The sequence below is a fragment of the Syngnathus acus genome, chromosome 8, assembly GCF_901709675.1.
Source record: "Syngnathus acus chromosome 8, fSynAcu1.2, whole genome shotgun sequence".
NCBI classification, from domain to species: Eukaryota; Metazoa; Chordata; class Actinopteri; order Syngnathiformes; family Syngnathidae; genus Syngnathus; species Syngnathus acus.
Window position 1 is genome coordinate 10516463 of NC_051093.1, and position 22151 is coordinate 10538613.

A 22151-nucleotide genomic window follows, 5' to 3' on the forward strand; every position below is an offset into this window, starting at 1 on the left:
GTTATTACATCCAAATAGGGAAAAGCAATACAAATACTGTATCAAAAACATGATCTAAATTTAATCTTTTTTTTTTACCATATTTTTTTATCAGTATGTGAATTTTTGGGGGCGGGTTGTGGATCGGCGCTGAATCATACTAGGGGAAATAGATAGTTTGCATTTACTTAGTAAGTATAGTAACTTCTAATACTCAAAACAGTGGAGAGGCGAATTTAAAACAAGATTTAGAAAGACGATATATGGAATACGTTTATATGTAGTCATAATTATTGTACCTGAAGTTAACTCCAAACTCTCATTGGCTCAAATGAGGCAAGTGTACCTAATGTGGTGTCGTGAGTAGTATCGAGTGAGAAAATCTGCGTTTCCACACATTTTCCAGCCAGCCGGGAGGGGGCGCCATTGCTCTTATTTGTTCCCGCGGTTGCCAGGTTACCGAGCCAGTGAGGCGCTTCTTGCGGCCTTTTGTCTTTTTTTCTTTTCACTCTTTTGGCAAAATTCTCTGGGTAAGCAATGTCTGAAACAGAGTCTGAGTGTAAAAATCCGAAGGCGAAAGGTGTTTTCTCCACTTTAATGGCGGATGGTGACTGGTTGCTGCTGAAGGGAGAGTGTGAAAAAGCAGTCGAAAGCTACAGCACGGTGAGTGAGTGAGTGAGTGCTTACATGTTAAATAACTTTTCAAAATTTAGCATAAATAAAAGCCGGTCAAATTCTAAACCAAAACTTTTTCCCGACCGAGTTGCTGGAAACTGCTATCATTTTCAACGAGAATTTCAAGGTTGAAAATGAACTCATTTTCAACCTTGAAATTCGCAATCACCAATTCTCCCGTAAGTGTATATTATATATGATGTAACAGGCTCTGACACTCAAACCTGAAGACAAAGACTGCTTTGTGGGTCGCTCCAAGTGCTACCTAAAGGTGGGTCAATACGAAAAAGCCCTGAGGGACGCCGAAGCGTCACTTCAAGAAGACCACTCCTTTTTTGAGGTATGCGTTTTTGACATCACACTAAACAATTGTGTGGAACAAATGATACAATTATTCTTTTTTTATTTCAATGAGGGCTTGTACCAGAAGGCCGAGGCTTTGTACTGCTTGGGGGAATTTGAATTTGCGCTAGTGTTTTACCACCAAGGGCTGAAGCTGCGCCCTCAAGTCCACGAGTTCCAGCTGGGCATCCAGAAAGCGCACGAAGCCATTGAGAACGCCGTCACTGGTATGTGACCTACACTAAAGATGGGAAGTGTGTAATGCGCCTGAGAGCGCTGTCTCAATACTTTTGTCTACTCAGTTCCTCCTGCCGTCATACAGAAGGTTAAAGCAGACATGCTGCAAAAAGATGCGGAGGTAATCACATCAACTTGCTATCTCTGTACTTATTATGATTTGACACAAACAATCTCACACAGCAGATGACAGCAGCCAAGAAGCCACACACCTCTGAGACAGAGAAGAAGAGCAAGAAATACCTGGGGGAGTTTTACGAGGACAGGAAGTATCTGGAGAATTTGTTAAAGGATGAAGGTACATTTTTTTTATTTTCACCATTAAAAAAAAGGTTTTTTTCTTAAATTAAACGCCAAATGCATATGTCCCCGTTGACTGTTTTATGCTGATCTGCAGCCTTGGTGAAAAGCAAGACGAGAAACGGCAAGCAACTGCAGGACGTCATCCAGGGCTGCCTCACATACTTGGATGACTGCGCCGACTTCTGGAACCAGCAGAAGCCCCCGTGTCCTTCACCCAAAGACCCTCAAAGACAACCAAGCAAGCGGGCCAAAACGCCTGCCCGTGCCCCCACGGAACCCGCACATGTGATACTTAAGAGCCTATAGGACACTGACACATATCATTGAATTAGATTTGCAGTTATTTATTTCAAAAGGCACAAGAATAAAAACAGTATGACAGACGAAAGAAGACACAGTATGATGTGGTGTTTGTTACGTTATTTGGCTAGTTTTTCATTTAAAATGACCGTACAAAATGCTTAGGGTATATTCTAACGCTTAGCGTTAATATTGAAACGACCTCTTGAGGTCACCTGATGCTCTTCAGTGGTAACATTGCACAACGAGCGTATTAGGATTATTGTATCTTTGGCATTCATTATTTTTAAATGTTAACGTCGTCATTGTTTCTTTTAGATTGAGTCAGTTGAAAAAAACATTCATTGGACCACAGTTGGATTTGATCCCACTTCCGGTCCGTGAAGGGCGTGCCCGTGGGCCCCGCCCAACGTGCGCGTCCCCGCCGCCGTGCGTGCCTTGAAGAAGAGAAGCGGCGCGTGGACGTAAGCGTGGCGTGCAAGCAGTTTAGCTTGTCGTTGTACTCCAAGAGGAGCGCGTGGTAAGAATCCCCACCGAATGCTGGTAAGTTTGATCGGCGAACATTGTAAAGCGTACGGACGTCTATTTTTCATGGTATTTTGGGGAGGACAAGTTCGCGACGCACTGACGAAGGGTGATAGCTTACTGGAAATCCGCGTGTTTGGCTTGTTAATTGTTTGTGTGCCATGTTAGCCTCCGCCCTCTTACTTTTTGTCTTAAAGTTTAAATGCATGATTTCACACGGTTTAAACAAGTTGAATGATCTATTCTTTCAAATTAGTGGGCTTTTTTATAGCTTGAAGCACAACGCGAGTTGATTCACTGCGTCGCCCACACAACAGCTGTTGGCATCTTTACGGAAACTAACACGGAAAATGTTAGTTTTAGTGCCCTTTCTGGTAAGACACTTGCGCGTCGTATTTTTGTCAATGTAGTTTTGAGGAAGCTTTTCTGACTCGTGACACGACACGTTCGCACATCTGGTAAATGAGGCATAAATTGTGAAGAATCCAAATGGTTGCCACTCGTTCGCTAGACGGCGCTGTTCAGTCTGACGCCAGGTGCCCAACATTATCATTGAATAGAGAAACATTAACTGCATTTTGTCTGCTTAGTCTCTGTTAACAGTCTTTTCTGTTTTGTCTAGTGGCACTTGATATTATTACTGTTTACATTAGTCTTTTTACAGTATGTTAGTTTTGCTGTTGAAAATCAGAAATGAATGAATTCTTTTGCTGCGTTTAGGGTGCATGTTAATGTAACAGTGACCCTCTCAAGCCAAAAATGGACCCTGAAAACAACGCTGAAGTTCCCGACATGTTGGAGAATCTGCAACAGGAGGCGGCGGCGGCGGTTGTGACACAGTTGGAAGCGTCTGCAGAGCCTGAGAAGCCAGCAGCTGCCGAGGGGGAGGAGACGGAGCCGCTTGTGGTGAACAGCGGCGGCGATGCGTCCGGAACCAACACCGCCGCGCCTATCCGAGCTTACTTGCACCGTAATAGCCCCGAAGCTGAGCCACCGGTGCCTGTTGCTGTGCCAGAAGAGTCTGAGCCGGTTCCAGAAGCTGCGCCGCCAACCCAGGAAGAGCCTGTGCCGCCAACCCAGGAAGAGCCTGCGCCACCAGAGCAGCCTCAAGAACCACAGCCTCCAAGCTCAGAGAAGATTCAGGAAGAAGCTGTCAAGGAAGCTCTGACACAAAATGGCGGGGAGAAAACGGAAGCATCCACGGAGAAGCTAGCCGAAGTCTCTGTGCAGAAAGAGGGGAATGAAGCTGAAACGGCACGCCCAGCTGAGCCCAAGAAGGAAGATGAGCCGGAAGTAAGCGCCAAGTCGGCTGAGTCGAGTGAGGCCGTGCCCGATAAGGAGGAGACGGTTCCCTCTGCCGACTCCCTGGCGTTCCCCATCCTGAAACACGAGAAGACCAAAAACGCACTGCGCGCCTCTCGCACCCTGGTGGTCATCAGAGGCCTTCCGGGAAGCGGCAAGACCTTCTTGTCCCGAGCGCTGGCCGACGCCTACAAGGACCGCTGCTCCGTCTTCTGCGCCGACGACTACGCGGACAACGGGGACCGCGGCACGGATGTGCACAAGGCCCTCGACGAGGCGGTGGTGGCCTGCTGCGTCGACGCCGCCTCGGCGCTGGTGGTGGTGGACGACACCAACCACACCCAGGAGCGGCTGGCCCGCCTGGGCGAGATGGCTCGGGAGCACGGCATGGTCGCCATCTTCCTGGAGCCGCGCACGGAATGGAGCGCCGACATTGCGCGGCTCGCCAAGCTGGCCGGCCGCAAGCCGGCCGCCGTCGCTGCCGTGAAGCGCCAACTGGATGAAGTGCGCCTGCCGCTGTTCTTCGGCTGGTTCCTGCTCACCCCTGCGCAGGACCGGCTCAGGTCCACAGGCAACGACTTTCTGACTGCGCTGGACGGCGTCAAGAAGAACGCTGTTGGCTGTGAGTGAGCTGCCATCCAATAAATGAGCTAAGAATACACTCTGCTTGCTAATTTTTGATGCGTGGAAAAAAAATTCTTTTACTGGTTACTAAGAATGTAATTGCATGTTTTCCAAGTATCGTGCAGCCCTCGTCCCAAAAAAAAAAAAAAAAAAAAACCGAGCTGTGGCCCTGACTCATTTTTCCATGTCTTTGCAGCGTCTGTGAATGAAGGGCAAGAAGTTCCTCTGGAGCAATACTTCAAAAGCAAAGGAAGCTTCCACTGCACCACCAAGTTTTGTGACTATGGGAAGGCAGAGGGAGCCAAAGAATATGCCCAGAAACCAGTAAGTCACATGCGCACGCACGCACGCACGCACACACACACACACACACACACACACACACCACCACCCTTGTTGGCTTGCGTACAAATTCATGTAGGATTAAAACTATTGGTTGTTGTTGTTTTTTTTGAGATAGATGGAAGTTACTGGAATGTTACCTCCCCCGTTTGCGTCCTTTGTGGCCAAATATGCCAACAATGAACTTGGCTCCAGAGCCACTACTGCTTGCCACCTGTTGAGGCAACCGTTGTGCCCCCCCCCCCCGGGAGTCGACACAGTCTGTGAAAGAAACAATGGCAGCACAGCAGTTGTGGGCTACTGATGATTCCCCCCCCCCCCCCCCCCCCCCCGTTTTTTCTTCTTTCAGGCAGTCTCGGAGTTGTACGGCTCAGTGTTCGATCTGGCCGTGAGCGCGCTTTTCGTCACGCCTCGCACCTTCGGCGCCCGCGTCAGCCTCACGGAGGAGCAACTGGTGCTGTGGCCGGCCGACGCCGAAAAGGAGGCGGAGCCCTCCGTCCCTGGCGCCGCCTCCTTGCCGGCGGGCAGCCGTGCCCACGTCACCCTGGGTTGCGCGGAGGGCGTGGCGGCGGTCCAAACGGGTCTGGACCTGCTGGAGATCCTGGTGTTACAACAAGTGGAACCCGTCACCGACTTGGAGCTCGGCTCGCTGCGCTTTTACGGCGAAGGGAGGTGGATGCTGGAGCTCAAAGAGCCCATGTGCGCGGCGGCGTGCTTCTCCAGCTTCTACAAGCGCAGGGGCCCATCCCACGAGCAGGGCAAAAAAGATTCCAAGAAGAAGAAGAACTGCGCCATCTTGTGAACACATGAAGGAAGTGTTGCGTGCAATAACTGACGTATTCCAAAATAGGAGTTCAAGGGCTTCAAATGTAGCTAGCCAGAATCTTTGTGCCTCCCCACCCCCCTGCCCAATTTGCACTACCCAAAATGCCTTCAGTCAAGTTCATATAGCTCACTATGGCTTCACTTTAGTACACTCGAGCTGCTCGCACATCAGTGGCAGACCTTTTTAGACAAACATCCTAGCTCCATCATGTACTTAGCGCGCATCCTAATCCCAGACTCGCATGATGGCACACCGTCTAGGATTGCTTTCTTAGCGGCATAGACGATCGTGCTTGTCGTCGAGAAAGTGATTGTAACTTTAGCAAATGGGCCAAAGCTGTGCGTTTAAATGTAATGGAGTGTATAAAGAAGGCTCTTTGCGCGTTTGCGTTGCGCATTGCTTTGAAAAGGGAGACCTTTTTCTTTCCACCCCGGCCGGCTGCTTGCACTTAAAACAACGCTGTGAATCCTAATCGTTTATGCGACTTTGATCAATGAATTTGCATTTCAACGTAACCTTTGCCTTTTTTTGTTTTGGAACTCCAACTTTGTCTATGTAGCTCTTTATGAAGCACTATTTTTGCACTTGTTTTGTACACGCAATAAAAATCAATCATGTGTGGCTCCAGCAATTCTACGTTTCTGTATTTAAGTTCATGACCAGCAGATGTCACTCTTCACTAAGGCGTTAGAAATAACCACTTTAATACAATACTACGTACGTAAACAGTACATTTTAGAACAATGAAGAGTTGCAGGTTATGTCTGCCAAACCCTACCCAGGGCAAGGGCAAATATTGAATTAGTCGTCGGAGCTCAATAACTCCATCTCACCAGATGTGGGTCAATTGGGAACTGTCCTTTACAACAACCCTTATGATTGGGTACAGTGTGTAGATAAGCCTGTCGACCAATCATTGTCCATTGTTCCCTCCCTATTGGTGAGAGTGGCGTGTGTGAGCCATGGGAAGACATTCATGAAACGTTCAATAGTCCCTGAGTTTCCCTAAACTCTTAGACACGAACGCATTTATATTAAGAAACGACTTGCGATCTGCATTGAAATTCACCCCATATGTTCTATTGGTCTGAAATTGAGCAAATATTGCAGTTTTGTCCATAAAACTCCCTTCCACAAACGATGGGATTTTTGGACTCTTTTATTTGTACCCAACAGTCAATGAATGCATCCATACAGCACGGTACGGGACGAGCCAATCAGAAGCCAGAGACTACCACAGCAGATGAGAGGCGGAAGACAAAAGTCAGTGCAAGCCGCTTCTCCCTCTCCGGTACCACTTGCTTGGTTCCGAATCAAGACGAAAGCGTACCTGCGGAGGAAACTGACACAATCTTCGTGTTGAAATCTCACTTGAATCCCATTTGTAGGACTAATTTTAACACAAGGTAGGTTCGTATCTTTTTAGTACTTAAACGCCAAGTATTTCTTATCCGCTTTGGGCAAAGATGAAACGAGTCCAACTAGTATGACGACGTCAGAGACCGTCGTCAAATATCCATTCATTCATTGGAAAATTGGAGTTGTAATGTCAACTTTCCTGGGCTTTTCTCTTGAATTTGACCAGTCATTTAAAACTACTTTTAGAATATTCAAACTAAAGAATGGAATGAGATAGCGTCCTTGTTAAATCCCAAATTACAATGAACACCTGTGATATTTTTTCTCATCAGTTAAATTCCTTTTTCATTTAGTTTACTCGTGTTTCTCTCAGTATTGGTCTAGAATCTGGTCATCCATCATGCCTTTTTTGGACAATGGTCGATATCACACATTGATCACCACCAGCCCAAATTGTGCAGCTTTCTAATCAAAGCCAGTATTGGATGTATTGAACCAAGGATGGTTGTTGTTCCAGAACAAACTGTTTCCATCTATTCCTGCTACAGTGTTAGTGACGCAGCAGCGACTCCAGCAAAGTGATAATCAATCATCTTGAGCAGCTCTATTAATAACCCCCTTTTTAAACAGTGGGCCTTTCCGTGAAATGAAGTTGAGCAGATACTCCATGACAATGAGGAGAAGCGCTTGTGGGCTTTGATATCAGCGGCTGACATTTTGGAACTAATGTGCGTGCACCTTTCAGCGGAGAGGCTCGGGAAACGTAAAGGCCATCTTTAGTTGGAAGATATCCAGCCTCTATGACTCACAATGAAATGACTTGTGCTTGAGCGATATCATATCATATCAACACTGTAAAGTGGAACCTCACAATGTGAATGTCCTAAATGCTGTACAATATGCTCACAAAGTATGACTGTATTTTAAGAGAACCGAATCCTGTATCAGTAATGCATGATCAAAGGGGGAGGCAACAGGCGTAAGAGTGCTTGTTACGATTCTTTTTCCCCCCCCACACGTTTGACATTTAAGAATGTAACTAAAACCTCCCCTGTACGGTTGAAGCTTTCATTGTGGCAATAGGTATAGAAATGAAGGATGAAGAAGAAGTTAGGTAGAGTGTACCGGCCGGCCTCTACGTCGGCCTTTTTTTCATCATTTGCATTGCATTATTTGATTTGATTGGAAAATTGCAAGCAAACAAAATGGCGCTTAACCTTTTATTATACTTGCCTGTGCGCGCCCGTGTGCTGTTGCTATTAGAGGACAATAAGGCGAGTGGTAAATAATTGCCCCTTATGTTATCAGTGCGGTAAAAGTGTAGCTGATTTGATGTCGTCTGCTTCCTTTGCCAAAGCTGCCCTGTGTTCATCCATCCCGACGTAGCCAACATGTCGGCCAAAGCAATCTCGGAGCAAACGGGCAAGGAGTTCCTCTACAAACACATCTGCACCTCGGCGACCGTCCAGAACCGCTTCCGCTATGCTAACGTCACCCCCGAGACGGACCTGGACCGTCTGGCGCTGGAGCACACCTGGCTGCTCACGGAGGTTGGTTGATTTCTGAAGTGGCCGATTTTTTCCCCTAAAGGGCAGAGAGCTCGTTAGCTGGCATCACGGAGTGCGGGGTGGAAAGGAAATTCAATACGGTACTGCGTATGGTGTTGCGCCGTAAAGCCCAAAAGTGTGTCCCGATACTTTTGTTCACGCGTGTCACGTCGTGCTGCTGTAGCATTGCTGGCATGAGTTGCTTTAATGGAAGGTCAATTGAATTAGACTTCAGGTATGATGGTGATGCGGAGGGCAGATTGGATGGAAAAGGGAGAGCCAGAGAGAGATGTGGCGCGCAAGCATCGATTGGGAAATTGCATTAACTTTGGCCGTCTGTCGGGGCTCACCCTCCTCCTCCTCCTCCTCCTCACTGGCGAGGGCTCAGATTGTAATGGCTGCACTGTCATAAGTCATGGGAGCAAGAGTGGCTCCCTCCTTCTCCTCCAGTGAGGGATAGCACAATCCTGCAGAATAAGCCAGCCAATGTGTGAGGAACACGCTTCGTTCAGGTCACAAATATACTGGAGATGAGTATGAAGTGAGTTGATGGGTTATTTTTTTTTTGCATGTCAGCCATCCAGGAAATGACACATTTCCATCTTGCGTCATGCGTTTCTTTTGCGAGGACCATCTGGATTTTGGCAAGGCGTTGTTCCTATTTGCACACTCGGTGTTGATCTTATTACTCACCCACACGTGTTTTTATGAAGGGCAACACCCACCTCGTGTTGTTGTACAATGCCAATCGAGGCATTCTATTGTATTGTAAATGACATTTGGCTTCTTGTGCAGAGGCTGGTGGTGAAGCCGGACCAGCTGATCAAGAGGCGGGGCAAGCTGGGCCTGGTCGGCGTCAACCTGGACTTGAACGGCGTCAGAGAGTGGCTGAAGGCCCGCCTCATGAAGGAGACCACGGTACGTCATCCGCAGAGTGCACTTTGGCCAATGAGTCATTTGGCCGGTGCTAGCTAGTTCTCATTTGGCTGGCCTCTCCTTCTCCCTCCATTTTGTGTCTCTGCTGCGGGGACAAGCTGCATGTTGCTTCCTTCCACCGAGCAGTCTATCAATGCCGTCAAGCGGAACTGCGACGCGCATCATCCGTCCGTCACTCTGACGCCGTCTTTCCTCAAGAAAACGCTGCTTTGAGCTTCCGTGCGCCATAAAGCAGCCTACAAGAGTGTCTGCGTCTGCTGCGTGGATTTCATCACATATGACGTGATGTGAGCCAGGTGCAAAGCAAGATAGATAAAGCTTCCACATTGCAGCTTGTTGACTTTGGTCAATAAAGTAAGCATTTGAGTCGATTCGGAGCTAGTAATATTTACGGACAATAAGCGGTCATATTTCAGTCATATGATGTATTCTGAGCGCAGTCATAAGAGGGTCTTGTTATTTTCATGTTGAGATCCTTTCAGCTCATTAATATGGTTGATGATGGCTTCCGGAGTTTGCTGCGGTGTACAATTTGAAATAAATTCCCACCTGTATTCCCCACCTTCCTTTATTCGCCACTCGTCAAAATGGCAAGTCCTTCCTCGCTCGCTCGCTCGCTCGCTCGCGTTGTTGTATTTCCTTTCCGGCTGGCTGCTCCCCGCCGGTCCCTTGTGGTAAAAGCGCTGCCTACCCTGCCCCGCCCGCCCGCCCGCGCCTGTCAGCCTCTCGACGCAAATGCCAAATGAGCTGCCTTCGCCTGGAGCCAGAAACGACGACATTCCCCCAGCCAAAAATCTGCAGCGCTGCTCTTCGGAGTGGCCTTTGACTTTGTTTGCCGGCAGCAATCGGGACCACAGACAATCGAGCGCTTTGCTCAACTTGTATTGTCACCTATGTTCATCCTCAGGTGGGAAAAGCCAAAGGCGTTCTCAAGAACTTCCTCATCGAACCCTTTGTCCCTCACAAGCAGGTAAGTCGGCCCTTGCGCCAAACTTGAGTGGACGAGGTTGGCCGGAGCGTCAAGCGGTTCCATTTTTGCTGGCGCTCCACGGAGGAACCGTCATTGACGACGCTTGCCGTCCATCCGTCCGTCCGTCCGTCCGTCCATCCATCCATCCATCCATCCATCCATCCATCCATCCATCCATCCATCCATCCATCCATCCATCCATCCATCCATCCATCCAGGAGGAGGAGTTCTACGTGTGCATCTACGCCAGCCGCGAGGGCGACCACGTGCTGTTCCACCACCAGGGCGGCGTGGACGTGGGCGACGTGGACGCCAAGGCCAACAAGTTGCTGGTGGGCGTGGACGACAAGATCTGCGAGGGCTCGGTGAGCAAGCGACTGCTGGCCCACGTCCCCAACGACAAGAGGCTGTGAGTTGTTGACTAAAGAGTCTTTTCCAAACACACTTTTATTTTTCACTCAACAATAAATGGAAGCCCGAGAGACTGACAACAGCATTGAGCCTGCGCAACGCTACTCAAGTATTGAAGGCCTCAGCGCTGTGATGGGGGTGGGGTGGGTGCGAGCGATTGAGCGAGCGAGCGAGAGAGAGCTTTCCATTAGCCAAATGACAGTCTCTCCTTTGCTTCCTGCCCCCAAGCCTTGTTCCCTTCAAGGCCGCTTCCATGTATTCACAGCACGTCCATTTATTTTGATGGCTGTCCCTTCCACCACCACTGGTGCCCCCTCCCTCACCCACTTCTTGTCCGTCTGTCCAGAAGCACTCTCATTACGGCTGCGTTTCACTGTCTTGGCTGACATTGATGGAACGCGCACGCAGGCACGCACGCACGCACGCACACACACACACACACACACTCAAGCAAGCAACCCCAGCCAGCCATCTTTTCACTCGCATAGTCTTTTTCCATTCCAAGCACACTTGGGAAGCTGAGTCACTCCGGCCGGAAAGCCCGCGCGCGGTTCTGACAGTGACGCCCCGTGACTGCACATACATACGTCACACACTTTCACCTTAATTGAATTTGATAACATTATTTCTCGTGATATGAATTGTACTATTATGATGATGATGTTGTCAGGGTCCTGGCCCAGTTCATTGTGGGCCTTTTCAACCTATATGAGGATCTGTTCTTCACGTACCTGGAGATCAACCCACTAGGTAGGTGTGGTATTCGCTTGATATTTGTACTAAAGTCAGCCTGACTTCATTACCTTTTGCAAAACATGACAACATTGTGACACCAGATTTCAAAGCCAAAGGAATGTCGTCAATATTTGATGCACTTGCTATTTGATGTTAGTAATTGGCTGGCGCCGCTTTCAAGTCCTCCACGCACGCTGCCAGCATAAGAGGCCGCGTCACCTTTTCTGTTCCCCCTCTCGCCGCAGTGGTCACCAAAGATGGCGTCTTCGTGCTGGACATGGCGGCCAAGATCGACGCCACGGCCGACTACATCTGCAAGGCCAAGTGGGGCGATGTGGAGTTCCCGCCGCCTTTTGGCAGGGAGGCCTACCCTGAGGTTTATTTCAACCAATGTCACATTATAGACATTCTGTGAATGAAATCAATCAAATGGATGTATACATTTTTCGAGTCGCTCTCGGCACTGGCAGCTGTCGTGCTGTGGGGCTCGTTGGTCTCAGACGGATTCAGCCGGCGGCGGCGGCAGACGGATGCTCTAATTGGCTCGCTAGAGGGGGACAGCGAGCACCTTTAGTGTTTTCCCTCCCAGGCGCCAGATGTGTGTGCGCGCGCCGGTGCACGCGCCTGTGTTTCTGCGTCTGCCTGGCAAAATGGAGCACGATTGCAAAGACTTTTGCAGGCCACTTTCCCACTCCAATTTTCTTTTTTTCTGTCTCGCAGGAGGCCTACATCGCCGACCTGGACGCCAAGAGCGGCGCCAGCCTCAAACTGACCCTGCTCAACCCGCAGGGGCGGATCTGGACCATGGTGGCGGGGGGCGGAGCCTCTGTCGTGTACAGGTAGCCAATCAAAGGCTAAGACCCAAATTGGTTCATGTCTTCAACGAGCGGCAGGCATCGTCCTCAAGCGCAACCGACGAATCCCTCCCTTTGCTTGACCGTAAAAAGTGCTCATTCCCTTCCTGTCTCTGCTCTCACAGCGACACCATCTGCGACCTGGGCGGCGTGGACGAGCTGGCAAACTACGGCGAGTACTCGGGGGCGCCGAGCGAGCAGCAGACATACGACTACGCCAAGACCATCCTCTCGCTCATGACCAGGGAGAAGCACCCGGATGGTAACGTCCGTCGGTCCGTCCCTCCGTCGGTCCGTCCGTCCGTCCGTCTCCCTTCCTGTCTTTATTTGCTTTCCCAGGCAAAGTCTTGATCATCGGAGGGAGCATCGCCAACTTCACCAACGTGGCGGCGACGTTCAAGGTAAGAACGCAGGCGTGTCCCGCTAAATCGCAACTCGCTAACGTTATGGCACGGCGTCAGGGAATCGTTCGAGCCATCCGAGACTACCAGGTGCCGCTCAAGGAGCACCAAGTGGCCATTTTCGTCAGGCGCGGGGGTCCAAATTACCAGGAGGGTCTCCGGGTGATGGGAGAAGTTGGTGAGATTCCCGTTTGAGTCCAAATGGACACAAATGTCATTTGATTGCCCGTCGTCCCCTGACAGGCAAGACCACCGGGATCCCCATCCACGTCTTTGGCACCGAAACCCACATGACCGCCATCGTGGGCATGGCGCTGGGTCACCGGCCCATCCCCAACCAGCCTCCCGTCGCCGCCCACACTGCCAATTTCCTGCTCAACTCCAGCGGCAGCACGTCGGTATGACGCCGCGGCGCAGCCAGCGCTTTGTCCTCGTCCCGTGGCTCTTTTGTCTGAGAGCTTGCTTTTCACTGTGGAAATGTTAAAGAAATGAAACAAAAGGTTGTGTCGCGGATGTTAAAGAAATGACTGGTCAACGTGGAAAACAGCCAAGTCACGTCAACATGACATTCATGTCGAGTTTCCGCTTTCAGACCCCGGCGTCCACTCGCACCGCCTCCTTCTCTGACAACAGAGGTAAAGCCGAGGGCTCGCCGGCAAAGAATACCAAAAGTGCCGCCGCTCCTGTAGGTGAGAAAATACACTCTCGCCGCTTGCTTCATACACGAGTGAACGTTAGCGGCATGTGGGTCGTCGGCATTTCATCAGAGGCTTTTTAGCTCCCTCTTCAGGCATTTGAAGCACTTTGCAGTCTTCACTCACTGGAATGTGAAAGACAATCCGACCGAAGTCCGTCCGTCTGTCCGTCCGTCCCCATTGTTTTCTTTTGGGTCACGGGGGAGCCGGAGCCTTTGCCAGCTCATTTGGGGGGGGGGGGGGCGAGACACACAGAGCATTCATTGGCACGGATGCGCACTTTCCCATTCATTCGGGTATGGAGACCATAAACATTTGCACCTTGCAGTCAAGGCGAGCACGCTGTTCAGCAAGCACACCAAGTCCATGGTGTGGGGCATGCAGACGCGGGCCGTGCAGGGCATGCTGGACTTTGACTACGTCTGCTCCAGAGACGCGCCCTCCGTGGCGGCCATGGTCTACCCCTTCACGTGAGCGCCGCGCCGAGCCGTTTGCAGGTGATGGAGCAGTTCTCAGAGAGCCCCGTCTTCTCTTCCAGCGGAGACCACAAGCAGAAGTTCTACTGGGGTCATAAAGAGATCCTCCTCCCGGTGTACAAAAACATGGCCGACGCCATGAAGAAGCACCCGGACGTGGACGTGCTCATCAGCTTCGCGTCCTTGCGTTCAGCCTTTGACAGCACCATGGAGACCATGCAGTACCCGCAGGTAATGCATTCCATCTGCCCTCCACTTAAACAAATGACTTCATGCACATTTTTCTTTTTTCTTTCAGATTCACACCATCGCCATCATAGCAGAGGGAATCCCCGAAGCACACACCAGGAAGATCATTCGGAGAGCCGACGAGAAGGGCATCACCATCATCGGACCGGCAACTGTGAGTCCCGCTGTCTTCTCTTTTCAACTTGTGATTGAAACTCCCTCCCTCCTTCCCTCCCTCCCTCCCTCCCTCCCTCCCTCCCTCCCTCCCTCCCTCCCTCGCGCGCGCGCGCAGGTGGGCGGCATCAAACCGGGCTGCTTCAAGATCGGCAACACCGGGGGCATGCTGGACAACATCCTGGCCTCCAAGCTGTACCGGCCGGGCAGCGTGGCGTACGTCTCGCGCTCGGGCGGCATGTCCAACGAGCTCAACAACATCATTTCGCGCACCACCGATGGCGTGTTTGAAGGCGTGGCCATTGGCGGGGACAGGTAAGTCAAAGTGTATCCGATTGGATATTTTACGATTTGAAAATTGGATTGATGAAAGTGTCCGTAGCGGCAAGCTGCATTTTCCTGTCCGGAAACATTTCCATGAAATGTACTGACTGCGGATGGTTCCACAGATACCCGGGCTCCGTCTTCACCGATCACGTTCTGCGCTACCAGGACACCCCCGGAGTCAAGATGATTGTCGTGCTGGGCGAGGTGAGGTGTCCGACGCCCAGCACGACTCTGGGGAAACGTAATCTGAGGAGCGTCCTGATTGGCCGACGGCCCGACTCTGGGCAAATGTAATCCGAGGAGCGTCCTGATTGGCCGCTGTGCCCTAGATCGGCGGCACCGAGGAGTACAAGATCTGCCAGGGCATCCGCGAAGGCAGGATCACCAAGCCCGTGGTGTGCTGGTGCATCGGAACTTGCGCTACCATGTTCGCCTCGGAGGTAAAAGCTACACTGCCGATGACTGATTTGAATGATTTGAATTTGTGTCGTCGTGGTGTTTTCCTTCTACGCCTACCTCAGGTCCAGTTCGGCCACGCGGGGGCGTGCGCTAATCAAGCTTCGGAGACGGCGGTGGCCAAGAACACAGCTCTGAAGGAGGCCGGTGCCTTCGTGCCCAAGAGCTTTGATGAGCTGGGAGAGATCATTAAGTCAGTAGAAGTGACTTTTCATTCGGGTTTATTTTTGCAGTACAAAAAAAATGGCTGCCCCATAGAACGCAGGAGCCCTGTCTCGGTGCGTTTGACCGACGGAAAAACGTAGCTCTATCCCAACATGTACTGGTAGTGACTTATGAGTCTTTCAAGAAAAATGATGCCGTTTTTGAGGGTCCGCTGAACCCGGCCGGGCGAGTTATTGTCCATCAAGTCAATATTCCATCCGCGCAGGTCTGTATATGACGACCTGGTGGGCAAAGGAGTCATCCAGCCAGCACCGGAGCTGCCCCCTCCCACAGTCCCCATGGATTACTCCTGGGCACGAGTGAGTCATCTTTCTGTTCTCTTGGCTCACGTTGAAGGATTTTCACACACAATGGGGTTGCTTGCTCTCCAGGAGCTGGGTCTCATCCGCAAACCGGCGTCCTTTATGACCAGCATTTGCGACGAGAGGGGGCAGGAACTCATCTACGCCGGCATGCCCATCACGGAGGTCTTCAAGTCGGAAATTGGCCTGGGGGGCACTCTGGGGCTTCTATGGTTCCAGAGGAGGTCTGCGTTCTCACCCAACTATTGAGATGATCTCCGGCGGGTGATCCGATCCATCCGCTCGCTATCTTTTCTCCAGGCTACCCAGATACGCCTGCCAGTTCATCGAGATGTGTCTCATGGTGACGGCCGATCACGGTCCGGCCGTATCCGGCGCCCATAACACTATCGTGTGCGCCCGAGCCGGCAAAGATCTGATCTCCAGCCTCACCTCTGGCCTGCTCACCATCGTAAGACGTGCTCTGCTCTGCTCTGTATGCTAGCTAAGTGCTTTCTCAAATCATTCTCTGGCTCCTTTCTTTGACAGGGCGACCGCTTCGGAGGCGCCTTGGATGCCGCGGCCAAACAGTTCAGCAAGGCCTTCGACAGCGGCCTGCTGCCCATGGAGTTTGTCAACAAAATGAAGAAGGACGGCAAGCTCATCATGGGCATCGGCCACAGGGTCAAGTCTGTAAGTCAAAGGCGGCGGGCCGGGCGGCGCCTCGCGTCCACGAGGCTTGCTCCGCTTCCTCTGTCATATTTTGCGTGATCTATCTCAGATTAACAATCCTGACATGCGAGTCCAGATCTTGAAGGACTTTGTGAAGCAGCACTTCCCCTCCACACAGCTGCTGGATTACGCTCTGGATGTGGAGAAGATCACCACTTCGAAAGTAAGAAGCCCTTTTCACAATTTGACCCTCATTGACTTCCTGTGCGTTTGTGTCAGAAACCCAACTTGATCCTGAATGTGGACGGCTTCATCGGTGTGGCCTTTGTGGACCTGCTCAGAACCTGCGGCGGATTTACCAGGTAGTCAATGACCTCCACCGAGGTGGCCAAACATCGCAACAGCCAATTTGAGATCACCCTGCCATTCCCCAATGTTTTCCCCCTCAAATCAAGTCGTTTATTTTGGCAGGGATGAAGCGGACGAGTTTGTAGAAATCGGAGCGCTGAACGGCATCTTCGTTCTGGGTCGCAGCATGGGATTCATCGGTGCGCAAAGTCAAGTTGAAAGTGTGACTTCTGACAAACATGATTGATAACAAAAGCGTCTTTTTAGGACACTACCTGGATCAGAAGAGGCTAAGGCAGGGCTTGTATCGTCACCCTTGGGATGACATCTCCTACGTGCTGCCGGAACACATGTCCATGTAGGACATGTGAAGATTTAGCATATCTTTGTATTGCCTGAAATAGTTTGAGATTAGACACTAGTGAAAACACTGTGAAGACATACCCAGTCCTGACTGGTGACAAAGTTTAACACCTCATGTTCTCACGCCTCTGTGCAGCTCCATTCCATGTGGCATTTTATGATCGTCATTATCATCTCGAGCTTGTTACACAGGGTGACCGTGGAGTGCAATAATATTGTGATCACACACTGTAGATAATAGCTTCTTTTTTTTTTTTTTTTAATCTTTACTGTAGATGTATTCATCCAAAAGATGTTTTACTTGTCCATGTCTTGGCTGTTTGTTGCAAAAGGGACCATTTATCGGCAAATGTCATCCCCAGGTAAAATAAGTGCACCCAAATAATGGAGTACTACAATGACTGTAGTACGAGGATATCGATTTAGGATCATTTAATAACAGCAGTGTTATTGCAATGCTTCTGTGGCGTGCCTCTATACTGACGGTACCGTTTGTCCACATATGTGTGATTAAAGTTCACTGCGTGATAAGTGGTTTTCTGGATTGCGTGTGTTTTATATTGGACATTTCAACGAAAGCGGAGTATAAGGTCCTCCGTGACGTCACACACTTCGAACGCTTGGGATATCGCGATATATATACAAGCGGTTGTGTCACAACGGTGAATATGATGAGTTTGAATGAATGAATGAATGAATGAATGAATGAATGAAGCCGCTATAAACATAAGCTTCCGTGTGTCACTTCCGAGCCGGAAGTGGCCAGCTGACGCCTTTCTCGCACTGCGCAGGTCCCTTTCTGTCAGGCTCAGAGCCGGCCAGCAGATAGCTCATTGACTCAAGCCGAGTCGCCCGGGCTTGTTTTGGTGGGTGGACGCTTTACGTTGATGCTGGCGAATGGTGGGAAGCGGACTGACGAGAAACTGAAATATCGTCCCCAATGTACTGTTCGCGAGCGTGCCACGCACGGGAGGGAACAATTATACGGTGAAACTCAACGGCTACATAAACAAGTCTGCGTTGTTCTTAGCTAGTTTGGTAGCATTTCCGCGGCGGCGGCCGACCGGCCGACTTCCGCAAATGGAGGCGTGAGTGCTTGCTTCAATGTGGCGCTCGGTTGGACCTGTAGTCCCTTGATTCGACGAGTTGGCTTCCTTTTTTTCCCCTTCTCTTTTTCTTTTCTTTTTCTTTGAACCCGTCTTCTGGTCACCGGAGAGCAGAATGGCAGCGGCGGCTCCCAACCCGGAGGACTCGCCCCGGAGTAGCAGCAATAGTGGCGGTGGTAGCAGTAGCGTTTGCGGCACGCCGAGCTCCCTGGCCGCGGATGGCGACGCGGAGGAGGCCGAGGACTTTGCGTCGTCCTCCCACTGCTCGGAGTTGTCGCAGCGGCAGAACGAGCAGCGCAAGCAAGGCTTGTTCTGCGACGTCACGCTCGCCTTCAGCAGCAGCGGCGCGGCGGCCGGCGGCGTCCAGACGTGCGAGTTCGCGGCCCATCGCTCGGTGTTGGCCGCCGCCACCTACTACTTCACGCCGCTGCTGAGCGGACAGTTCTCCGAGTCGGTGTCCGGCCGGGTGGACATGAAGGAGTGGAGCTCGGAGACGGGGCCCGACGCAGAGACGGTGGAGAGCGTCATCCAGTACATGTACACCGGGGAGATTCGCGTCAGCACCTGCAACGTGCATGAAGTCCTGGAGCTAGCTGACAGGTACCGACCGCTTCTGTCTTACAATCAAAGTCAAAGTCTGCTTTATTGTCAATTTCTTCACATGCCAAGACACACAAAGAAATCGAAATGACGTTCCCACTATCCCACGGTGACAAGACATAGTACACAATATACATACAAGTAAACAATCGGCTTTATTGACCAGGTTTGTGCATGCCAAACAGAGAATTTGATCTCAGTAACTGACTGACGTTAGTGCGTTTAGGCTAGTGGCTCTCAAACCTTTAACCTCTCTCTCTCTCTCTCTCTCTCTCTCTCTCTCTCTCTCTCTCTCTCTCTCTCTCTCTCTCTCTCTCTCTCTCTCTCTCTCTCTTTTATACCCAGGTTCTTACTGGTGCAGCTGAAGGACTTCTGCGGAGAGTTCCTGAAGAAGAAGCTGAGCCTGACCAACTGCGTGGCCGTGCACAGCCTGGCGCACATGTACACCTTGGACCAGCTGGCCCTGCGAGCGGCCGACATGATCCGCCGCAACTTCCACAAGGTGATCCAGGACGAGGAGTTCTACACGCTGCCCTTCCACCTGGTGCGCAACTGGCTGTCGGACGACCAGATTACGGTAGACTCGGAGGAGGTGCTCTTCGAAGCGGTGCTCAAGTGGGTGCAGAAGATGCCCGAAGAGCGCGGCGGCTACTTTGAGGAGCTCTTCCGGCTGCTCAGACTGCCCCAGATCAAGCCCACTTACCTGACACGGGTGGTCAAGAACGAGCGCATGGTGGCGTCCAACGAGGCGTGCCTGCGCCTGGTGTCGGAGGCGCTGGAGGGTTACGCCATCCGCTTTGAGAACGTCAACTTGGCCGACCTGGAGCTGTGGTCCTCCTTCGTGGCGTCCTTCCAGCCGCGCTTCGGCCAGAACATGGACGTCATCATGGTGGTGGGCGGCGTGTCGGAGGGCGGCGACTACTTGAGCGAGTGCGTGGGCTACTTTGTCTACGAGGACCGCTGGGTCAACCTCCCGCACATCCACAACCACCTGGACGGCCACGCCATCGCCGCCACCGACTCGCACGTTTACGTGGCCGGCTCCATGGAGCCGGGCTTCGCCAAGACGGTGGAGCGCTACAACCCCAACTACAACACCTGGGAGCAGGTGAGCAACCTGACCACCCGCAAGCACTCCTTCGGCCTGACCCGCATCAAGGACATCCTGTACAGCATCGGCGGCCACGGCAACTTCAGCCCGGGCTTCAAGGACGTCAGCGTGTACGAGCCCGAGCAGGACAAGTGGCACAACCTGGAGTCGGCGCCCAAGATCCTGCGCGACGTCAAGGCGGTGAGCGTGGAGGACCGCTACGTTTACGTGACGGCGCGCACGCCCGTCGACACGGACAAAGACGACGGGCTGAAGACGGTGACCACCCGCTACGACACCGACAGCCACCAGTGGCAGGACGTGGACTCGCTGCCGCTGGTGGACAACTACTGCGTCTTCCAGATGGCCGTGGCCGCCACCAACTTCTACCACACGGCCTCCTGCTGCCCCAAGAGCTACGACATGCGGGACGAGGCGGCCCGCCAGAAGATCGGCGCCCGCGTCCCCGACGAGATCCTGGAGAGCCTGCCGCCCGAGGTGACCAGCATCGAGGGCGCCGCCATCTGCCACTTTGACGACGACGTCTTCATCATCGGCGGCTGGAAGAACAGCGACGACGTGGACAAGCAGTACCGCAAGGAGGCGTACCGCTACTGCGCCGAGCGCAGGCGCTGGATGCTGCTGCCGCCCATGCCGCAACCGCGGTGCCGCGCCACCGCCTGCCACGTGCGCGTGCCCTACCGCTTCCTGTACGGCTGCCAGCGCTACCCCATGCCGCAGAACCTGGCGCGCCAGCGGGACCGCATGCAGCAGATGCAGCAGCTGCACCGCCGCACGCTCACCCTGCGCCGGCAGCTGCAGTCGCAGATCGAGTGCTGAACGGCCGGGCCGGGCCGGGCCGAGCCAGGCGCTTCGGATCGCTTCATTTCTTTGAAAGGTCGGCATCTGCATTCCGGTGACAGCTTTTATTCTTTAGCTAAGACTGGACGGGACGGGGGAATGAATATTCAACGCATTCCGTTGTAGTGACCAATTGGTGGCAAGTGTTGTATCTACACATTTGATTTGTGGAGTCATTTCAACTACTACTTCTTACCAAGCGTCAGTACCCAGTCTGGCACCTTTCCTTTGGTTACGTGACTCCCATTGCAAACCATTGGCTTTGCCTTAGTTGATCCATATGTGGATGAGAGAAAGAAGTGCCACACGTGTGTTTACGACCAGACATAAAAAAAGAAAAAAGTGTGGTCAGATGATTGACAGCTTGGAATTTTTTGCAGTACACTTCCATTTGATTTGGTGAAACGAGCGTAAAACAACATGTGGAATTTGAGATGGATTCCTTTTGGTTTTTTTGTTGCCACAGCGTAAACGCCGAAACTGGTGGCGCTCTGGAAATGAGGCTTCCTAAACGGCTGCTTTTGAAGTTCTCTCGCGTGCTCGTCCGCACGGTAGAGTCCCAATCCGTGACCGTGCCACCCATTTATCCATGACTTCGTTTGTTCGTAACGTGCTGCAGTGGAACACGCCTCGCTCTCACCAAAGCGAACGCAGTGTTCTGTTGTCGTCAGCCACTTTTGGGGAAGCCGTGAATCGTATGTATGGATGCACTGAATGTATGTGAATAAGTGTGGCGACAATGAAATCCTATCCTGATGACATGATGTTTATCTGTCTGTATATAAATAACAAAGCTGTTTATATATATTTGACATTCCTCTGTGGCTTGTTCTCAGATGGAGGCTGGGTTCCATTTGTTAACACTGTGACAATCTCTGTTCGTGTTTGTTCATGTCAACACTTTGAGTGCCATCACCGCTTTTGTGCAGCCTCCACTACAGCAGACGCACGAACGAGACCTTGTTTAATTTCCTGTCTTAGACAAGCTTGGCATTGTGGTCTGCATTTCTTCTTATATTTCCTTCAAGATGCAATGAAGGCATGCTACTTCTCTGACAAATGTCTTACAAAGCCAGTCATTCCTTTTGCGCCAAAAGAGTATTTTTGTCCCCATTCATTTGTTAAAGGGGTTTTGAGACGTTGCAGCACTTTGAGTTTGCTTTCTAAAGTATGGTTCCAGTTTCAATAAAATACAGCAAACAAGGTTTTGTTATGTCAGTCATGGATAACAAACACTCAGACATCCTATAAATGTAAGTCGGACTCGGTGGCGGTTTTTGGTTTCGCAAACGAACGTATTTGTATCGCTATTTTATTCAACCATGAAGGAAACGGAACGTTCACCGTGTTGTTTCCCGTAGGAGCGAGAGGGGTGCACACGGGGTGTTACGCAAGTAGCCGTGCTCCCTTCAATGGCTGTTCACGAGCTCGTAAATCCTCCAACTCTGCCTTATCGTCACACATCTCGCAAAATAAAACGTAATATCAGACAGCCCGTGAATCTTAGTAGCAGTTTTTGGTTATGTGCTACAGCAGCAAGTTTTATACTCGCAGCAGTAAACTGGTGTATGAGTTTTCATT

At 51.3% G+C, this 22151-nt stretch overlaps 4 protein-coding genes across 9 annotated transcripts; all 4 read left to right on the forward strand.

Moving 5' to 3' along the window:
* The first annotated feature begins 183 nt into the window (after positions 1-183).
* odad4 (outer dynein arm docking complex subunit 4) lies at positions 184-1929 on the forward strand. Of its 4 annotated transcripts, none has more exons than XM_037255584.1 (6): positions 189-642; positions 863-994; positions 1082-1223; positions 1299-1354; positions 1417-1531; positions 1631-1929. In XM_037255584.1, exons 1-6 carry the CDS (start codon positions 517-519, stop codon positions 1840-1842), a joined length of 783 nt encoding a protein of 260 aa, XP_037111479.1. In that variant the 5' UTR covers positions 189-516; the 3' UTR covers positions 1843-1929. The 4 variants fall into 4 exon arrangements, with proteins under 4 accessions (XP_037111477.1, XP_037111479.1, XP_037111475.1 ...); XM_037255583.1 differs by having other exon boundaries at positions 190-642; positions 1070-1223; XM_037255582.1 differs by having other exon boundaries at positions 184-642; positions 863-1223; positions 1420-1531.
* Positions 1930-2234: 305 nt separating this feature from the next.
* Positions 2235-6086, forward strand: LOC119125271 (2',3'-cyclic nucleotide 3' phosphodiesterase). Its single transcript, XM_037255575.1, has 4 exons — positions 2235-2379; positions 3082-4285; positions 4484-4611; positions 4979-6086. The coding sequence occupies exons 2-4, from the start codon at positions 3121-3123 to the stop codon at positions 5429-5431; spliced, it is 1746 nt and encodes a 581-aa protein (XP_037111470.1). The 5' UTR covers positions 2235-2379; positions 3082-3120; the 3' UTR covers positions 5432-6086.
* Positions 6087-6705: 619 nt separating this feature from the next.
* On the forward strand, positions 6706-17449 carry aclya (ATP citrate lyase a). 3 transcript variants are annotated; one of them, XM_037256571.1, is made up of 28 exons: positions 6706-6861; positions 8172-8364; positions 9157-9279; positions 10205-10267; positions 10486-10676; positions 11349-11428; positions 11659-11789; positions 12134-12252; positions 12393-12529; positions 12607-12668; positions 12729-12846; positions 12912-13066; positions 13261-13357; positions 13692-13833; positions 13902-14070; positions 14138-14242; positions 14360-14556; positions 14691-14772; positions 14898-15008; positions 15090-15217; positions 15455-15548; positions 15621-15775; positions 15852-16002; positions 16080-16223; positions 16312-16425; positions 16482-16564; positions 16674-16750; positions 16818-17449. In XM_037256571.1, the coding sequence occupies exons 2-28, from the start codon at positions 8206-8208 to the stop codon at positions 16910-16912; spliced, it is 3282 nt and encodes a 1093-aa protein (XP_037112466.1). In that variant the 5' UTR covers positions 6706-6861; positions 8172-8205; the 3' UTR covers positions 16913-17449. The 3 variants fall into 3 exon arrangements, with proteins under 3 accessions (XP_037112466.1, XP_037112467.1, XP_037112468.1); XM_037256572.1 differs by having other exon boundaries at positions 8201-8364; XM_037256573.1 differs by having other exon boundaries at positions 6706-6856; positions 8169-8364.
* A 232-nt stretch (positions 17450-17681) lies between these two features.
* klhl11 (kelch-like family member 11) lies at positions 17682-21775 on the forward strand. The gene is made up of 2 exons (XM_037256574.1): positions 17682-18619; positions 18965-21775. The coding sequence occupies exons 1-2, from the start codon at positions 18135-18137 to the stop codon at positions 20547-20549; spliced, it is 2070 nt and encodes a 689-aa protein (XP_037112469.1). The 5' UTR covers positions 17682-18134; the 3' UTR covers positions 20550-21775.
* Positions 21776-22151: the final 376 nt, after the last annotated feature.

What these genes read in the sequence shown, in the direction of transcription:
- odad4 (XM_037255580.1), top strand. Translation starts at nt 517, where the DNA reads ATGTCTGAAACAGAGTCTGAGTGTAAAAATCCGAAGGCGAAAGGTGTT. An exon ending in TGCTGCAAAAAGATGCGGAG is followed by an intron (nt 1,355 to 1,416) that starts GTAATCACATCA and finishes AATCTCACACAG; the next exon opens with CAGATGACAGCAGCCAAGAA. An exon ending in GAATTTGTTAAAGGATGAAG is followed by an intron (nt 1,532 to 1,630) that starts GTACATTTTTTT and finishes GCTGATCTGCAG; the next exon opens with CCTTGGTGAAAAGCAAGACG.
- LOC119125271 (XM_037255575.1), top strand. Translation starts at nt 3,121, where the DNA reads ATGGACCCTGAAAACAACGCTGAAGTTCCCGACATGTTGGAGAATCTG. An exon ending in CAAGAAGAACGCTGTTGGCT is followed by an intron (nt 4,286 to 4,483) that starts GTGAGTGAGCTG and finishes ATGTCTTTGCAG; the next exon opens with CGTCTGTGAATGAAGGGCAA. An exon ending in AAGAATATGCCCAGAAACCA is followed by an intron (nt 4,612 to 4,978) that starts GTAAGTCACATG and finishes TTCTTCTTTCAG; the next exon opens with GCAGTCTCGGAGTTGTACGG.
- aclya (XM_037256571.1), top strand. Translation starts at nt 8,206, where the DNA reads ATGTCGGCCAAAGCAATCTCGGAGCAAACGGGCAAGGAGTTCCTCTAC. An exon ending in GCAGGGAGGCCTACCCTGAG is followed by an intron (nt 11,790 to 12,133) that starts GTTTATTTCAAC and finishes TCTGTCTCGCAG; the next exon opens with GAGGCCTACATCGCCGACCT. An exon ending in CCATCATCGGACCGGCAACT is followed by an intron (nt 14,243 to 14,359) that starts GTGAGTCCCGCT and finishes GCGCGCGCGCAG; the next exon opens with GTGGGCGGCATCAAACCGGG.
- klhl11 (XM_037256574.1), top strand. Translation starts at nt 18,135, where the DNA reads ATGGCAGCGGCGGCTCCCAACCCGGAGGACTCGCCCCGGAGTAGCAGC. An exon ending in GTCCTGGAGCTAGCTGACAG is followed by an intron (nt 18,620 to 18,964) that starts GTACCGACCGCT and finishes TTTTATACCCAG; the next exon opens with GTTCTTACTGGTGCAGCTGA.